The sequence below is a fragment of the Hyla sarda genome, chromosome 6 (assembly GCF_029499605.1).
Source record: "Hyla sarda isolate aHylSar1 chromosome 6, aHylSar1.hap1, whole genome shotgun sequence".
Classification (NCBI taxonomy): Eukaryota; Metazoa; Chordata; class Amphibia; order Anura; family Hylidae; genus Hyla; species Hyla sarda.
This window is the reverse complement of record NC_079194.1, coordinates 271,180,592-271,200,065: the sequence shown is the minus strand read 5'-3', so window position 1 is coordinate 271,200,065 and position 19,474 is coordinate 271,180,592. Positions and strand designations below refer to the sequence as shown.

Genomic DNA, 19,474 nt, shown 5'->3' with positions numbered 1-19,474 from the left:
GGAGGGGGTGTGGCCTCACTGTGCAGGTCTCCGCCCCCTCCCTCAGTATGCTGTCTGCTCACATCTCCCTTAGCATTAGCATAACTACAACTCCCAGCTTGTCCTCACTGACAGTAGCGGGACACAAGCTGACAGTGGGAGGATTTTTCCTCCAGCTGTGAGCCCTGCGCTCACAGCTGTCAATCAAAGACGTGTGTCCATGACATAGGTGATGATCCATGGACACAGCAGGACTAGTATGTGTCCAAGCAGGCAGGGGGGGGGGGGCAGTTGTTTGACTGGCTTTTTTAGTATGAAATACTGAAAATTTTCTTATGAAAGCAACTGCAAAACCTATTGGTTTTGCATGCTTTACAACATATCAAAAGTTTTTGTATCTGACAGTGCCCATTTAAGATTCGGGTGCACATAGCTTAATTTAATTTCATGGGAAAAATGATTGTATATAAATAATACTGGTTTGTGATATCATGCTTCTGTAAAAAGATTTGAATGTGCTCGATGTATAGAACAATTACTATTCCAGAAAAAAAGGGGAAAGAGAAAAAGGGAATACAAAAATATTCAATGTATCAAACAAAATTTTCAATAGTATTCAAACCAAATATCATCCGAAGATGAACACCCTGTGTCACATTAATATACTGTATTTTTCGCCGTATAAGACGCACTTTTTCTTCCCCAAAACTGAGGGGGGGGAAGTTGGTACGTCTTATACGGCAAATATACATTAAAACCCTGTCCTATTGCGGCGGTCCCTGTGGCCATCAACGGCCGGGACCCGCGGCTAATACAAGACATCACCGATCGCGGTGATGCCCTGTATTAACTCCTTGGGGACGGAGCCCATTATAACCCTAAGGATGGGAGCATTTTTTGCAATTCTGACCACTGTCACTTTAAGCATAAATTTTTTTTTCGTGACATATTCTACTTTGTTAGTGGTAAATTTTTGTCGATACTTGCATCATTTCTTGGTGAAAAATTCAAAAATTTGATGAAAAAATTTTAAATGTTGCACTTTTCTAACTTTCAAGCTCTCTGCTTGTAAGGAAAATAAACATTCTAAATAAATAATATTTTGATTCACATATACAATATGTCTACTTTATGTTGGCATCATAAAATTGACGTGTTTTTACTTTTGGAAAACATCAGAGGGCTTCAAATTTCAGAAGCAATTTTCAAATTTTTCACAAAATTTTCAAAATCGGAATTTTTTAGGGGCCAGTTCAGTTTTGAAGTGGATTTGAAGGGCCTTCATATTAGAAATACCCCATAAATGACCCCATTATAAAAAAAACTGCACCCCTCAAAGTATTCAAAATGACATTCAGTAAGTTTGTTAACCCTTTAGGTGTTGCACAGGAATAGCAGCAAAGTGAAGGAGAAAATTCAAAATCTAAATTTTTTACACTCGCATGTTCTTGTAGACCCAGTTTTTGAAATTTTACAAGGGGTAAAAGGAGAAAAAGCCCCCCAAAATGTGTAACCCAATTTCTCTCGAGTAAGGAAATACCTCATATGTGTATGTCAAGTGTTCGGCGGGCGCAGTAGAGGGCTCAGAAGGGAAGGAGCAACAATGGGATTTTGGAGAGTGAGTTTTGCTGAAATGGTTTTTGGGGGCATGTCGCATTTAGGAAGCCCCTATGGTGCCAGAACAGCAAAAAAAAAAAACACATGGCATACTATTTTGGAAACTACACCCCTCAAGGCATGTAACAAGGGGTCCGGTGAGCCTTAACACCCCACAGGTGTTTGACGACTTTTCGTTAAATTCGGATGTGTAAATGAAAAAAAAAAATGTCACTAAAGTGCATTTTTTTTCCCCAAATTTACAATTTCTACGAAGGGTAATGGGAGAAAAAATCCCCCCAAAATTTGTAACGCAATTTCTTCCGAGTACGGAGATACCCCATATGTGGCCCTAAACTGTTGCCTTGAAATACGACAGGGCTCTGAAGTGAGAGAGCGCCATGCGCATTTGAGGCCTGAATAAGGAATTTGCAGTAGGGGTGGACCCGGTTACAAGGATGGGGCTTGCCTCCACCAAAACCTTACAGCAGTGTCTCCCACAGGGTGCCTCCAGCTGTTGCAAGACTCCCAGCCTGCGAGGACAGTCTATGGCTGTCCGGCAACACTGGGAGTTGTGGTTTTGCCACAGCTGGAGGCGCCGTTTAGGAAACACTGCCGTATGAGACGTTTTTCATTTTTATTGGGGGGGGGGGGGACGTGTAAGGGGGTGTATGTGTAGTGTTTTACTTTTTATTATTTGTTAGTGTAGTGTAGTGTTTTTAGGGTACATTCACACAGGCGGGGGTTCACAGTAAGTTTCTTTGAAGGAAACCCACTGTAAACCCGCCCGTGTGAATGTACCCTGTACATTCACATGGGGGGGTGGGGGGCACCCCAAACCTTCAGCGGTGGCAAAATGACAACTCCCAGAATGCACTGACAGACCGTACATGCTGGGAGTTGTAGTTTTACAACAGCTGTAGACACACTGGTGGGGAACCACTGAGTTACAAAACAGACTCTAGCTCAGTGATTCCAACCCATGTGCCTCCAGCTGTTGCAAGACTACAACTCCCAGCATGTACGGTCTGTCAGTGCACTCTGGGAGTTGTAGTTTTGCAACAGCTGGAGGCACACGGGTTGGAACCACTGAGTTAGGAAACAGACTCTAGCTCAGTGTTTCCCAACCAGTGTGCCTACAGATCTTGCAGAACTACAACTCCCAGCATGCCTGGACAGTCTGGGCATGCTAGGAGTTGTAGTTATGCAACAACTGGGAAAGAACAGTGGCCTCCAAACTGTAGCCCTCCAGATGTTGCAAAACTACAACTCCAAGCATGCCAAGATTGTCCAGGCATGCTGGGAGTTCTAGTTCTGCAACATCTGAAGGGCCAGATATTGCAGAACTACACGCCCAGCATCCCTGACTGTCTGGGCATGCTGGGAGTTGTAGTTTTGCAACATCTGGAGGGCTACAGTTTGGAGACCACCATATAGTGGTCTCCAAACTGTGCCACTTCAGATGTTGCAAAACTACAACTCCCAGCATGCCCACACAGCCTTTGGCTGTGTGGGCATGCTGGGAGTTGTAGTTTTGCAGCTTTTAGAAGGCCACAGTGAAGATCACTTATCGCGATCTTCACTGCAGCCTTCTCAGCCGCACTTTCCGGCCGCCGCTCCTCCTGCTTGCGCCGCTGCCCGGGATTTCGCCTCCTCCGGTCCGGGTAAGCCGGGCCATGTCCCCCACCTCGCCGCCCGTGTTCCCCCCGCTCTGTACCGACTTCGATCGGTGCGCAGAGCAGGGGGAAATGAACTGTAACCCCCCGCCCCCCTCCTGCCATTAGTGATCAGCCTGACCGACCAATGGCAGGGGACTGGAGGGGGTGGCAACATTGCGACCTCGCTCCTTTGCTTTAGGCTGGTCGGAGCTGTCTCTGACAGCTCCGATCAGTCTTATTTTCCGGGAGATCGGGTCACCAGTGACCCGATTTGCCCAGATCGCGGCAAATCGCAGGTCTGAATTGACCTGCGATTTGCTGCGATCGCCGATATGGGGGGTCTCAGGACCCCACTAGGCATTGCCACGGGATGCCTGCTGATAGATATCAGCAGGCATCCCGGTCCGATCACCGCCCGGCGAGCGGCAGTGATCGGAAATGCCGAGTGCGTATGGATACGCCCTCCGTCCTTAAGTGACGGGACGCGAGGGCGTATGCATACGCCCTTCGTCTCCAAGGAGTTAACCCTTCAGACGCGGCGATCAAAGCTGACTGCTGCGTCTGAAGCGAAAGTGACACTAACCCGGCTACTCAGGCTATTCGGGACCAACGCTGTGAAATCGCGGCGTCCCAAACAGCTTACAGGACACCAGGAGGGACCTTACCTGCCTTCTCGGTGTCTGCTCCGTGCTGGGATTCCCCTGCATGGTCGGCGCTCTCCTTCATCGTCATCACGTCGTCGCGCACGCCATCCCGTCATCCAATAGGAGCGGCGTGCGTAGCGACGTGATGGCGGCGACGGAGAGCGAGGATACCGGGCAGCAGAGACGTTCCGGAGCGACGGGGACACCCCGGGGACGCGGCAACAGCGATGGAGGGCGACATCCAGGGCAGCGGTAACGGGTCCGGAGCGGCGGGGACACATGAGTACTACCTCCCATACCAGTGGTCTTCAACCTGTGGACCTCCAGATGTTGCAAAACTACAATTTGGCTGTCCAGGCATGCTGGGAGTTGTAGTTTTGCAACATCTGAAGGTCCGCAGGTTGAAGATCACTGTCCTATACTTTATATTTGGTTCAGAATCTTTATTTTCTGGATTTTTATCCTTTAAAATTGGGTGCGTCTTATATGCCGGAGCGTCTTATATGACGAAAAATACGGTACTATAATAACCATCTGATCTCAAATTCTATGTATATATTGTAACAAATACACTATGATTCACAGGCGCTCGTGGTAATGAATACGAATGATCTATTTTGTAATCATTATTCTGATAACCCACAATTTGGAAATAATTATTAATAATGCAGGATTACATCCTGTCTATGATTCAATCCATTTGGGTATCTCGTCTGCCATTTTATTATCCAATATACTTCCCTATCTAATCATTTCTGTCTCAGACTGCCCCCTCTAATGGGGATTGAATTTTTCTCAACTCCTTGGAGGCTCAGAGAGGAAAAATCTCCTCCATATTTTTCAACCCAATGTCTAGTGGCCATAGATACATGTTTAGATGAGAAATGTGGAATGTCTAACAAGTGTTTCCTTATACGAACCTTCAATGGATTAGCAGGGCTTCCTACATATTGCACTTGGCAAGTTTCGCATGTCAAGAGGTATATTATATTTACGGTATTGCAGTTTATAAACTGTTTAATGTTGTATTGTAATTTAGTTATAGATGAGAAAAATATTTTAATGGCAGCAGATGCATTTAGTATGTCCGCATTTATAATTGCCCTTGACATCAAGCCATGTCCCCTGATTTTTATTTCTGTTCCTAGACCCAAAAAGACTGGGTGAAATGGATTGGCCAATGGTTTTAGCTCTCCTAGGCACACATTTGTATCCTGGTTCTGAAGGTTTTATATATTGACTATCGTTTGCTATCATAGGAATATATTTATCTATAATTCTGCATACTTCTCTATCATTTTGACTGTACGGAGTAGAACATATTAAAGATTTGGTAGTATTATTTTTTACTGCATATTTACAGGCACTATCAAAGATTAACTCTTTCCTATCCTTTTTTTTGTAATAAGAAAGTGCCTGTGTATTCCAACACCAAATGAAAATTAGACATAAAATTGGTCATCACCATTAGTAACCAAGCATACTGAGGCTCTGCTGGGCCCTGCCAGCCCCAAATGCACAAATGGATTATTATACAGAACCGCCGACGCGTTTCTACCACCTAGTAGACGGTGGTTTCATCAGGGAAAGGTTAGATATAATTGACCAATTGGACAGATGCCGGCATCTCGCTACACCAAGCGAGCAAAGCTGGACTGAGAGCCGGCTCCCTGCGCAACTGCAGTTAATGCCGTGACCGTACTTCGAGACAGCTAACCGTGGTAGAAGCAGCTACGGACTATTGGCCCCCAAAAACGTTTCTTTTTAGGTTACAGGAGCGGAACATTCTTTTCCTTACAGGATCAATTGAGCCCGCTTTATTAGTCCGATGATGGTATATATCTTATTATGAGGGGACCTCATGCTGCACATACCACAAGCTTTATCATATATTTTGGTCAGTTATATCTAACCTTTCCCTGATGAAACAACCGTCTACTAGGTGGTAGAAACGCGTCGGCGGTTCTGTATAATAATCCATTTGTGCATTTGGGGCTGGCAGGGCCGCCCAGCAGAGCCTCAGTATGCTTGGCTACTAATGGTGATGACCAATTTTATGTCTAATTTTCATTTGGTGTTGGAATACACAGGCACTTTCTTATTACTGGTGGATTTTAACCCCTTAAGTACATAGGGCGTATCCATACGCCCCCGTTTCCAAGTCCTTAAGGACCGAGGGCGTATGGATACGCCCTGAGCATTTCCGGCCCCAGCCGCTAGCTGGAGGGGCGCCGGAGCCGGATGCCTGCTGAAATCGTTCAGCAGGCATCCCGGCATATCGCCCAGGGGGGTCATTATGTCCCCCCATGTCGGCGATCGCAGCACATCGCTCATCAATTCAGATGAGCGATGCGCTGCGATTCCGTTCCCCGCCGCTCGCCGGGCGGGGATCGGAGCCGGATGTCTGCTGATTTCTATCAGCAGACATCCCGGCAGTGTGCCGGAGGAGGTCCGGCGTTCTGCAGCGGTTCCGGGTCATCAGGGTCACGTGTGACCCTGTGACACGGATATAGATGGTGACTGGTGGTGTAGTATACACCACCAATCACCATCCATACTGTACTGGGGGCTGGCATTGTGGCCGCCCCCCTCAGTACAGTTGTGATTGGGTGGCCAAAGTGGCCACACCAATCACATAGTAATGGGAGGGGATGGTGGGGGCTAGGAGCACGTTGCTCCGTTCTGCCCCCCATTCCACTTAGATCTGGTGTGCAGGACGGAGCCCCGTGCTGCCCACCATCCCCTCAGTTGAAAAAAGTGCCCCTTGCCCCCTTTTCTGTGGCCCCTTGGCACAGAAATCACACAGGGTTAGCTTTAGATTAGGTAGGGACAGGTTAGGGTTAAAAAAAAAGCCTTTTTTTTTTTTTTTTTCCGGCGTACCTCAGTGGGTGTCCGTGGGTCCGTAGCACCTTTAGCTGCGTGACCCCGGCCCTGCTGGGTCGCTGCGGTCTGCCGCCAGCCTTTTTTTTTGGGCGCAGATCTTTTTTTTTTTTTCCCTAAGCGTGTGTGCGGACCCTCTTAGTTATAAAAGAGCGGTCCGCCACCGTTTGTTAAAGCCCACCTGCCGCTGATCAGTCCCGTAGTACTGATCAGCGTTTTTTTTGTGGTGCCGGCGCTTTTTTTCGCGTTTACTAGCGCTTTTTTTGCACCCATAGGCGGTCCGTGCCACCAGTAGCAGGCGTGTACTTTGTGGCCGGACCGTACCTGTGTGTGCGGCGTGCCTCACCGCTGTCAGTGATTTATCACTGATCAGCGTTTTTTTTGTGGTAAAGGCACTTTTTTCGGTTAACGCGTATTTTTTTTTTTGCACCCATAGGCGGTCCGTGCCACCAGTAGCAGGAGTGTACTGTGTGGACGGACCGTACCTGTGTGTGCAGCCTGTCCCACCGCTGTCGGTGATTTATCACTGATCAGCGTTTTTTTGGGGTTCAGGTGGGTGCATTTTTTTTCGGGGTAAAGCGTTTTTTTTATTTTATTTTTCGGGTTTTTTGTGTGGGGGTCTGTGAACAAGCCACCAGCCACTGTTCTGGGCTGAGTGGCCGGACCCCCCTACTGACTTCTGCGCCCCCTGCCGCCACAAGCGCTAATCAGTGCGCACACCACTGATTAGATAAACGCTTTTTTTTGGCGCAGGGCTTTTTTGCGCTAGAAGTCCCCTTTTTAAAAAAAAAAAAAAAAAGTCCCCTTTTTATTTTATATTTTTTTTTTGTTAGGGCGGGTTAGCTTAGGTTAGGCTAGGGCGGGTTAGGGCGGGTTAGGGAGGTAGTATCGCACCACACCACACGCAGCACACACACCAATAAAGTTTTCCCCCCCACACACACACCGCCGTATCCCCATTAGAGTAGGGAAATTGCCCGCAGAGTGTTTTCGGCGGAGGAGGCATATGACCTAATTGCCTCCGACACCAAGAGCTGCTCAGAGGACGATGAAGACCCAACCTTCCTTATTTCATCGTTCTCCTCATCATCTAGTTCTGATGATGAGCCACCAAGGCGGCGGAGACGCCGCCGTGCGGTGCCGCAAACCTCCTCTGCCCTTGACCCTGTGCCCCATGCTAGTATGAGTCCCCCTGGCGCTCATACTAGTGAAGCCCCCCTGCCAAGATCACTGGTACATCGTACCGGAGAACTTGACTGGGCTGAGCCAGCGGACCACGAGCCCGTGATTCCTGAGTTTGTTGGCAACTCAGGAATCAAAATTAACATCGCCGGGTTCACTGAAAAGGACTTTTTCGGTCATTTTTTCAGTGACGACTTTGTTAATTTGATGGTTACACAGACGAATCTGTACGCCCAACAGTTCGTCGCCGCTAACCCGGGCTCACTTTTAGCTAGACCCGGCGGCTGGACTCCAGTCGATGCAGCCGAAATGAGGACCTTTTGGGGCCTCGCGCTGCATATGGGTATAGTTAAAAAACCCAGTGTCAGGCAATATTGGACTGGGGACGTCTTTTACCAGACACCCCTCTACAGTATGGCCATGGCACGCTCCCGGTTCGAGGCCATTCGGAGATGTTTGCATTATGCTGATAATGCGGCATGTCCCCCCCGAACTGATCCCGCGTATGACCGCCTGTATAAAATCAGGCCGGTCATCAATCACTTCGGGGCCAGATTTTGGGAGGCCTATGTCCCGGGGCGGGAGGTCTCTATTGATGAGTCGCTCATCAGCTTCAAGGGGAGACTCAGCTTCCGGCAATACATCCCGACCAAGCGAGCGCGGTATGGCGTGAAGATGTATAAACTTTGCGAGAGTACCTCCGGGTACACTTGCAAGTTTATAGTGTATGAGGGACGAGATTCCCGTTTTGAACCCCCAGAATGTCCCCCCACTCTGGGTGTTAGCGGGAAATCGTTTGGGGCCTTTTGCACTCATTGCTAGATAAAGGTTACCACCTTTACGTGGATAACTTTTATACTAGTATCCCTCTCTTCACATCCCTCGCCGCCAGATCCACGGTCGCTTGTGGGACAGTCCGGAAGAATCAAAGAGGCCTTCCGCCCCATCCCCTACATGCTCCTATCCCCCGGGGTGAGTCCCGTGCCTTTTCCCATGAGAACCTGTTGTTGGTCCGGTATAAGGACAAGAGGGATGTCCTTATGCTCACCACAATTCATGGGAATGGCAGCACCCCTGTCCCTGTGCGAGGTACCGCGGGACCGGTCCTCAAGCCCGATTGTATTCTGGACTACAATCGGTATATGGGGGGAGTTGATCTTTCTGATCAAGTCCTCAAGCCATATAATGCCATGTGGAAAACACGTGTATGGTATAAAAAGGTTGCGGTCTACATGGTACAGGTTGCCATGTACAACTCTTTTATACTGTACCAGAACGCTGGCAACACAGGGACATACCTGGAGTTTCAAGAGGTAGTTCTAAGGGCCCTCATCTTTGGTGACCGCCAAAGAGCGGGTCAGAGCACCTCTGGAACTTCAGTGCCCCGGATCGTCCCCGGCCAACACTTTCCAGGTGAGGTCCCCCACACTGGAAAGAAAGGACGATCTCAGAAAAAATGCAGAGTGTTACAGGAGGGGGATTCGGAAGGACACCACCACTCAATGTGACACTTGCCCCGATCATCCGGGCCTCTGCGTTAAAAACTGCTTCAGGGAGTATCACACTTCCATGGAATACTAAATTTTTAATCCTTTTCCCTGATTTTAATTCCCCAGAATTCGGCTCCAATGTACCAGTCCAGGGTACATTGACTTCCAAATTTTATACCAAAATACCCTACCCCCAAAAAATCAAACCCAAAAGCTCTTTCCCAATGCCCCTCATAACATCTTTTTCCCCAAAAAAATGGGTTATGGGACACAGAGTCAACGGCATTGGAGGTTTGCAGTTGCCTCAAATGCGCAACGCTCTCTCTCCCCACCTGAGCGGGTTGCGCATTTGAGGTAACAGAATAGGGACGGCCCCACACATCCCCTTCCCAGAATGATGATTCAGAGTATAGGGTTTGGGGCGGGCATCATTTTTACTTTTGGCTGTACTCTGGGTCATCATTCTGGGAAAATAATTGGCATATCAGTTCTAAAATTGCTATTTTCTTCCCCCCATAGTACTCTTCATCCATTCCTGGAAAATAAATGAAGGGAACACCCGTCTGTTCCAAATCTCCACTTCACCCTATACACCTTCCCTAGGGGGTGTACTGTTTGTAATAATCTCACATATGGGTGTTCCTTTCTTGTATTTTCCTCTGAATGTATGTAACTGTTAAGTCCGTAACAAACATCCACCTCAAATGCGAAGAGTTCTCGCTGAGCTCTGTCGTATTTCCAGGCGACAATTCGGAGTCACATGTTAGTTGTTCCCAGAAAGATGAAGCAGAGCATAGGTTGAAAATTGCAATTTTCAAAAGCTACCCTTCATCCATTCCTGGAAAATAAATTTAGGAAACACCTGTGCATTAAAAATGTCCTCTTTACCCCTATACCCATTCCTCAGGGTGGGTACTTTCTGTAATGGTGTCACATGTGGGTGTTTCATTTTTGTATTTTCCTCAGAATGTATGTAACCGTCAGCTACTGATATGCCATAGGCCACAAATACAAAGTGACCTCTATGACTTCTGAGCCTTGTTGTGCGCCCGCCCAGCATGTTACCCCATATGTGGATGTATTTTTATAGTCAGGGGGAAAAGCCCTCAAAAATTTGTAACCCAATATCTCATATTAACCCTTGTGAAAATGTAAAAAATTGGATAACGCCAGCATTTTAGTGTAAAAAAATAAAATTTTCCAATTTATGGACCACTTTTCAAAAAACCTGTGAGGTGTTATTTCCCACTGTACCCCTTGTTACGTTCATTGAGGGGTGTAGTTTCTAAAATGGTGTCACATGTGGGTTTATTTTTGCTTTTGGGGGCTTTATAAATGCACGGGACCCCCGACTTCAATTTCAACAAAATTTTCACTCCTTCTATTCTGAGCATTGCAGTGCGTCCACAGAGCAATTTACATCCACATATGGGGTATTTTTGTTTCTCAGACAAAATTGTTCTACAAATTTTGGGGGCCTTTTGCCCTATTACCCAATGTGAAAATGAAACATTTGGGGTAACACTATCAATATAGTGCAAAAAAAATCAAATTTTTCACTTTTACGGCCCACTGCTCAAAAAACCTGTGAGGTGTAAGTACTCACTGTATAACTGTTACTTTCCCGGAGGGGTCTAGATTCCAAAATGTGATGCCATGTGAGGTTTTTTTGCTGTCCTGGCACCATAAGGGCTTCCTAAATGCGGCATTCCCCCAGAGCAAAATTTCCTTCAAAAAAGCCAAATGTGACTCCTTCTCTTCTGAGACCTGTAGTGCGCCAGCAGAGCACTTTTCACCCCCATATGGGGTGTTTTCTGAATCGGGAGAGATTGGGCTTCAAATTTTGGGGGGTATTTTCTGCTTTAACCCTTTGTAAAAATGTAATTTTTTTGGAAAATCAAGCATTTTAGGTAACATTTTTTATTTTATTTTTACTTATGCAAAAGTCGTGAAACCCCTGTGGGGTATTAAGGTTCATTTTACCCCTTGTTACGTTCCCCAAGGGGTCTAGTTTCCAAAATGGTATGCCATGTGAGGTTTTTTTGCTGTCCTGGCACCATAGGGGCTTCCTAAATGCGGCATGTCCCCAGAGCAAAATTTCCTTCCAAAAAGCCAAATGTGACTCCTTCTCTTCTGAGACCTGTAGTGCGCCAGCAGAGTACTTTTCACCCCCATATGGGGTGTTTTCTGAATCGGGAGAGATTGGGCTTCAAATTTTGGGGGGTATTTTCTGCTTTTACCCTTTGTAAAAATGTAATTTTTTTGGAAAATCAAGCATTTTAGGTAAAATTTTTTTTTTTTTTACTTATGCAAAAGTCGTGAAACCCCTGTGGGGTATTAAGGTTCATTTTACCCCTTGTTACGTTCCCCAAGGGGTCTAGTTTCCAAAATGGTATGCCATGTGAGGTTTTTTTGCAGTCCTGGCACCATAGGGGCTTCCTAAATGCGGCATGTCCCCAGAGCAAAATTTCCTTCAAAAAAGCCAAATGTGACTCCTTCTCTTCTGAGACCTGTAGTGCGCCAGCAGAGCACTTTTCACCCCCATATGGGGTGTTTTCTGAATCGGGAGAGATTGGGCTTCACATTTTGGGGGGGTATTTTCTGCTTTAACCCTTTGTAAAAATGTAATTTTTTTGGAAAATCAATCATTTTAGGTAAAAAATTGTTTTTTTTTTTTTACTTATGCAAAAGTCGTGAAACCCCTGTGGGGTATTAAGGTTCATTTTACCCCTTGTTACGTTCCCCAAGGGGTCTAGTTTCCAAAATGGTATGCCATGTGAGGTTTTTTTGCTGTCCTGGCACCATAGAGCCCTGGCACCATAGAACTCCTTCTCTTCTGAGACCTGTAGTGCGCCAGCAGAGCACTTTTCACCCCCATATGGGATGTTTGCTGAATCGGGAGAAATTGGGCTTCAAATTTTGGGGGGTATTTTCTGCTATTACCCTTTTTAAAAATTTAAAATTTTTGGGAAAACAAGCATTTTAGGTAAATTTTTTTTTTTTTTTTTTTTTTACATTTGCAAAAGTCATGAAACACCTGTGGGGTATTAAGGTTCACTTTACCCCTTGTTACGTTCCCCAAGGGGTCTAGTTTCCAAAATGGTATGCCATGTGTTTTTTTTTTTGCTGTTTTGGCACCCTAGGGGCTTCCTAAAGGTGACATGCCCCCCAAAAACCATTTCAGAAAAATTTTCTCTCCAAAATCCCCTTGTCGCTCCTTCCCTTCTGAGCCCTCTACTGCGCCCGCCGAACACTTTACATAGACATATGAGGTATGTGCTTACTCGAGAGAAATTGGGTTACAAATATATGTAAAAATTTTCTCCTTTTACCCCTTGCAAAAATTCAAAAATTGGGTCTACATGAACATGCGAGTGTAAAAAATGAAGATTTTGAATTTTCTCCTTCACTTTGCTGCTATTCCTGTGAAACACCTAAAGGGTTAAAACCCTGACTGAATGTCATTTTGAATACTTTTGGGGGTGTAGTTTTTATAATGGGGTCATTGATGGGGTATTTCTAATATGAAGACCCTTCAAATCCACTTCAAAACTGAACTGGTCCCTGAAAAATATCGAATTTCAAAATTTTGTGAAAAATTGGAAATTTACTGCAGAACTTTGAAGCCCTCTGGTGTCTTCCAAAAGTAAAAACTCATCAATTTTATGATGCAAACATGAAGTAGACATATTGTATATGTGACCCAAAAAGAAATTTAATTTGAATATCCATTTTCCTTACAAGCAGAGAGCTTAAAAATTAGAAAAATGCTAAATTTTCATTTTTTTTCATCAAATTTGGGGATTTTTCACCAAGAAAGGATGCAAGTTACCATAAAATTTTACCACTAAATTAAAGTAGAATATGTCACGAAAAAACAATCTCGGAATCAGAATGATAACTAAAAGCATTCCAGAGTTATTAATGTTTAAAGTGACAGTGGTCAGAATTACAAAAAACGCTCCGGTCCTTAAGGTGAAAAAGGGCTCGGTCCTTAAGGGGTTAAATAAGAAATTTAATAAAAGTTATGTATTAAGCACACCTGGTTGGAACACTTATTAGTTGTTTCTAATTATTATTTGACTCTTGATGCTGAGGTGATCCTTTGTATTTGGTTAAGACGCATAGCCTGTACATACATTGCGTTCTCTATATATTATCCTTTTTTTTTAAGCAATATTTTTGGCTCTCTCAAGAACCCATGATCGATAGCCTCTTTGGGACAATCTATTTGTAATGTCATCTGCCTAATTTTCTAAAGATATATCTGTTGAGCAATTTAGCTCTAATCATTTCTCCAACTGGGAGATTTTTAATGACATGTGGCGGATGACATGACTCTGCTTGCAGTATTGAATTGGCCGACAATTCCTTACGATCAGTAGATGTGACAATATTCGCCCGTTCTGTATTCCCTTCCAATTTTAAATCCAAAAAACTAATTTCTTCAGGCTGGCTATATACAGTGAATTTGAGACTGCATGGGTTATTATTTAAATAAACCTCAAACTGCTGTATGGTGGGCATAGATGACCCCCGATAAACAGGAGGTTGTCTATGTACCGACCATAACACACAATATCACCACTATAAATATTGTCATGTGTGAACAAAAAATCTTTCTCCCACCAACTCATGTATATGTTTGCTAATGAAGGTGAACATTTGGCACCCACTGAAGCTCCGGTGACTTGCAGAAAAAACATATTATCAAAATTGTGTTTCAATAAATATTCCACCACCAAAATAATATATCTAATCTAAGGGCAGAAATAGCTTTATCATGGGGAATTACCGAATATAATGCAGTGACATCTGATGTGATCCATCTCATGCCGGGTTCCCATTTGATGTTGTCCATAGCAACCAGAACATCTCTGGTGTCTTGTAGAAATCCCGGCATGAGAGGGACCAATGGCAGGAATCTGGAATCCACCCATTCACATAACCTTTCATTTAAATATCCAATTCCAGCAACTATTGGACGCATTTGGGGCAGAAAGCTATTTTTATATTATTTTATACATAAAATAGCTTTCCCCCTCAAATGCTTCCAACCCCACCTCTGCCCCTATAAATACGATTCACAAATGTCTTTTCATTGTATGACTAAGGCTACTTACCGTGGCCGAAACGCGTCACCTGTTCTCCATGTTGGCTGATTGCTGAATAAACTTCACGGATTGGTTCGACACTGCGCTGGACGTTGCCTTCTTTGTCCATTTACTCCAGGAGACCTGGGTCCGGTCTCATCCATGCCGTTGTCCAGACGGGAGGGTGAGCTGTACCCATAAGCTTCAGTGAATTAAAATATAATGTTAATTATCCCGTACAGTGAACGGCATGAACGTAAAAAAAGGCCAAAATTGCTGCTTTTTTATAACATTTTCCCCCCAAAAATTGATCAAAATATTATTAAAAGTTTTATGTATGCGAATGTGGTATCAATAAAAAGTAAAGATCACGATGTAAGAAATGAGCCCTTAGAAGCCACAGTTAGCACAGCACTGGCTTTGCAAAGTGCCATGTGAGCAGAAATGAAAGAAAAAGCAACAGCACAGAAAGGATTACATTAAGGACTAAACTGCTTTTGCTGAGAAGCCAAAGGTGGGGGAGTCTCTTACTCCCCTTTTCCACTGCTATAAATACTAGGGACAACTGCCCTTAGTTTTTATTGCTAGTAAGAGGTTAGAGGGAACCATTTATTAAACTTTCATGCGCAGTGTGGATCATCTTTAGCAGGCAGACTGGCTTGTCATGCAGGCACACATCTGGCTCTTTTTCTTTCTGCCTTTTGTCCTGATCTAACTGTCACCAAAGACAGATTTTCCATGACAATAGACAGTGGACAGCAGATTGCAGAGAAGGAAGGCATCTTGTGGCTAAGACTATGGAGCGGTGGTAAAGAGTAATTTTTGTTAAATTAAGTGATTTACAAATAAGTTAGGAAGTGTGGGTGAAACAAGCAGCTCCCGGTTTGGTAATCATCCTGCTCTGTGAGGCTGGGGCCTGTCACCCCATCTTAAGTGCACAGAGCCCTGCCTGTCCCTCCCATTCTTCCTATATATTATTATCTCTTAATAGCTGCAGGGACAGACAGCATTTTTTCACCCAAAAATATACACATTTTAGCCAATGTATTTTACAAATATACCTATAATTTTATTATGTTCATTATATAAAAAGTTTTTGCACATTACAGGTACGTTTTAAGCTAGCCATACACGTAAAACGTACATCAGTCACATTGTAGCCCATGAGACGTCCGTGGGATCATTCACACGAACAATACCACCATCAACATGTTAGGCCTAATACTGGACCACCATAGGAAAAAGTGGGGGAGGATCAATTGAATTCAGGCAGTAATGTCATACAATTGCCTTTTTAGGCCAACATTTTTGTCAGACAATAGGCTGCTATAGGCTACTGCAAAAAAATTTTTTTGCATATAACTTTCAAACAATGTTTCCCAGGGGTGTAATAGTGTCCAGCTTTTGGGTAATGATGGTATAGGACAGAAATATCTTATCCTGTTTAATGAAGCTTTACATAAGCAAAGTTTACTGTAATATGTTAGAATAATGCAGTGATGTTTTAGTAGACTGTGTCTTTATTAAACTTTTACTTTTCTTGATAGCTCTTGAAGAAAGCTGGTTTTGTCAGCGTTCAGGCTCTGGATCGGACAGAACAGTTTGTACAAGTTCTGAACAAGGAGCTTGTACGCACTCAAGAAATAAAGCAGGAATTCCTCGAGGTAATCACCTAAAGCCTGGGGCTCCTAGATCTGTGTCTGACACAACCTCTAGGAATGTAGACTCACTTATACTCTCACTGTCTCTTCCATGTAGAGCTTTTCTGAAGAGGACTACAACTACATAATTGAAGGTTGGAAGGAGAAGCTTCACCGCTGTAGCCTTGGGGATCAGCGCTGGGGCCTATTCCTGGCAGCGAAACCACTGGACATCATATCGTAACAGCTCTTTCAGCTCAGTCACAATGATGATTCTTGACAGTTTTTATAAAAAAGGTTTCTTTGTTCGTTTTGTATTTCTTTAAATAATAATGTCTGTTATCTCTTGTGTTGTAGCTCGATGTCTTTTCCCATTTTTTTTTTTTTTTTTTTTGTTAGTCGGAGGCAGCTGTGAAATAATTAGACAGCATGAGAATTACACAAGCAGTACACAATATCTGTATATCTGGTGGCTATTACAGTATCTGGTGGCTATTACAGTATCTGGTGGCTATTACTGATATTACAGTACTGCTATATCCAATGAACAACACTAAATTGCCTAAAAGTAAGAGAAGGGTGCTTTACTATATTTACAACAACTATGCCCAAGGGGGCACTAATACCCTTTTTTTTAACCTCTTACCACATCATATTAAAACAAAGTCTTTATTTACTTTCTTATAGGAGTAAATACCTCCAGCCGCTCCACATCCAACACCAAACACATTATGCCACCGGAATACCACCGACATGCAAATTACATTATATTTTTGGGCTACAAAATCCCATATGGCAGCAGCTTAATAAAGGGAGTTTTAAATTCCCATCCACTAACATTTTACGATATTGTATAATAAGTGCCATGTCTGAACCAGGCCTAAAAAAAATTGTTTAGGTGTATTAGGGGGAATTTATAGAAATTAGGGCAAGGGAAGAAGTAGAGCCGTAGCCAGAGGCAACAAGAGTCCAGCTCCTTTTTCTCAGAGACCCTGTTGAAAATAAAAGCAGAGACCTGTCTTGTTTCAGAAGTTTCCCTTTGGAAAAGTTTTTATTGTTATAAATAGATTTCAGATATATATAATTCTAAAGAATGTTGTATATTTTATTATACGTTACAGTATTGCAATCTAAGGGCATTAAGAACCAGTAATGGAAATGTACCTTAACATGTTGTAATAAATAAAAATTACTTTGTTACAAGTTCTGACTGTAATTACAGCATTACAAATACTACACCATATTAACTCAGGTTTTACTGCTTTAGTACATGTATATTCTACATGTCTGACCATAATTAACTAGAGAAAAAGTGTAAAATATTAGTCATAAAATTAGGAGCTTTAAATGGGCGCTGTCAAATATAAAAACTTTTTATATGTTGTACATCGTGGCAAAACAATAGTTTTTCTAATATACTTCTTTAAAAAAAATGTACTTCTTTAACCCCTTAAGGACCGGGGTTTTTTCCGTTTTTGCATTTTCGTTTTATGCTCCTTGCCTTTAAAAAATCATAACTCTTTCAATTTTGCACCTAAAAATCCATATGATGGCTTATTTTTTGCGCCACCAATTCTACTTTGTAATGACGTCAGTCATTTTGCCCAAAAATCTACGGTGAAACGGAAAAAAAAATCATTGTGCGACAAAATTGAAAAAAAAACCCTGTTTTGTAACTTTTGGGGGCTTCCGTTTCTACGTAGTACATTTTTCGGTAAAAATGACACCTTATCTTTATTCTGTAGGTCCATACGATTAAAATGATACCCTACTTATATAGGTTTGATTTTGTCGGACTTCTGGAAAAAATCATAACTACATGCAGGAAAATTAATACGTTTAAAATTGTCATCTTCTGACCCCTATAACTTTTTTATTTTTCTGTGTATGGGGCGGTATGAGGGCTCATTTTTTGCGCTGTGATCTGAAGTTTTTAACGGTACCATTTTTGCATTGATAGGACTTATTGATCTTTTTATTCATTTTTAAATGATATAAAAAGTTACCAAAAATGCACTATTTTGGACTTTGGAATTTTTTTGCGTGCACGCCATTGACCGAGCAGTTAAATTAAGGATATATTTTTATAATTCGGACATTTCCGCACGCGGTGATACCATATATGTTTATTTTTATTTACACTGTTTTTTTTTAGGGGGGTGATTCAGACTTTTAATAGGGGAGGAGTTAAATGAACTTTATTCACTTTTTTTTTTCACTTTTTTTTTCCACTTTTTTTTTGCAGTGTTATAGGTCCCATAGGGACCTATAACACTGCACACTCTGATCTCCTATGCTGATCACTGGTTTCTCATAGGAAACCAGTGATCAACGATTCTGCCGCATGACTGCTCATGCCTGGATCTCAGGCACTGAGCAGTCATTCGGCGATCGGACAGCGAGGAGGCAGGTAGGGGCCCTCCCGCTGTCCTGTCAGCTGTTCGGGATGCCGCGATTAGCCGCGGCTATCCCGAACAGCCCGACTGAGCTAGCCGGCAACTTTCACTTTTAGCCGCGCGGCTCAGCTCTGAGCGCGCGGCTAAAGGGTTAATAGCGCGCGGCGCCGCGATCGGCGCTGCGCGCTATTAGAGGCGGGTCCCGGCTTCACTATGACGCCGGGCCCGCCGTGATATGACGCGGGGTTACTGTGTAACCCCGCGTTATATCAGGAGAGCAGGACCAAGGACGTACCGTTACGTCCTTGGTCCTTAAGGGGTTAAAAAGCTTTCCTTGAAAATCCCACCTCTTGGGGTCCCCATACCTCCTGGGACACTGATGGGTCCCACAGCAGCATGAGGGTGTCCAAGGGTCATGGACACAAGAAGGCTGATTGACAAGGCTGCAGGAGGAACACGGCCTGTAACAACACTGCTGTAACACAGAGTATTACCAAACATGTGCCTCCAGCTGTTGCAAAACTACAACTCCAAGCATGCATGGACAGTCAAAGGATGTCTGGGTTGCTGGGAGTTGTAGTTTTGCAAAAGCTGTAGGCACACAGCTGCAAACACTGTACCTCCTACTATTCCAAAACTTTAAGTCACAGCAATACAGGACTGGCAAAGGATGATACACATGTACTTTTAGCACTAAACCTTTGCACTAATTTAGGAAGATGTAAGTTATACACTCACTATATTGTCTTTGGTGGTAGAGTACAGGCAATCTCCAATAATCGTGTGTGTGTGTGCATACAGCATAAAACGAGAGAGGAAAGGGTTACAAAGCAGGGCTGCCAGGCTCCCAGAACAGTGAGTTAGCAGAGTGAGGGAGGGGAGGAGTCATCACATTGCAGGCAAGAGAGGGACACGC

The 19,474-nt window shown here is 43.9% G+C and overlaps 1 protein-coding gene across 5 annotated transcripts in view; it reads left to right on the top strand.

The window, feature by feature from the left end:
- The window catches only part of LOC130277056 (uncharacterized), a 98,782-nt gene extending 81,423 nt beyond the window's left edge, over positions 1-17,359 (top strand). For all 5 annotated transcript variants that reach the window (XM_056527302.1, XM_056527303.1, XM_056527304.1 and 2 more), the window contains 2 exons: positions 16,070-16,186; positions 16,281-17,359. In XM_056527302.1, coding sequence (XP_056383277.1) covers positions 16,070-16,186; positions 16,281-16,406 — 243 coding nt within the window. In that variant the 3' untranslated portion in view covers positions 16,407-17,359. The remainder of the gene's footprint in view (positions 1-16,069; positions 16,187-16,280) is intronic.
- Positions 17,360-19,474: the final 2,115 nt, after the last annotated feature.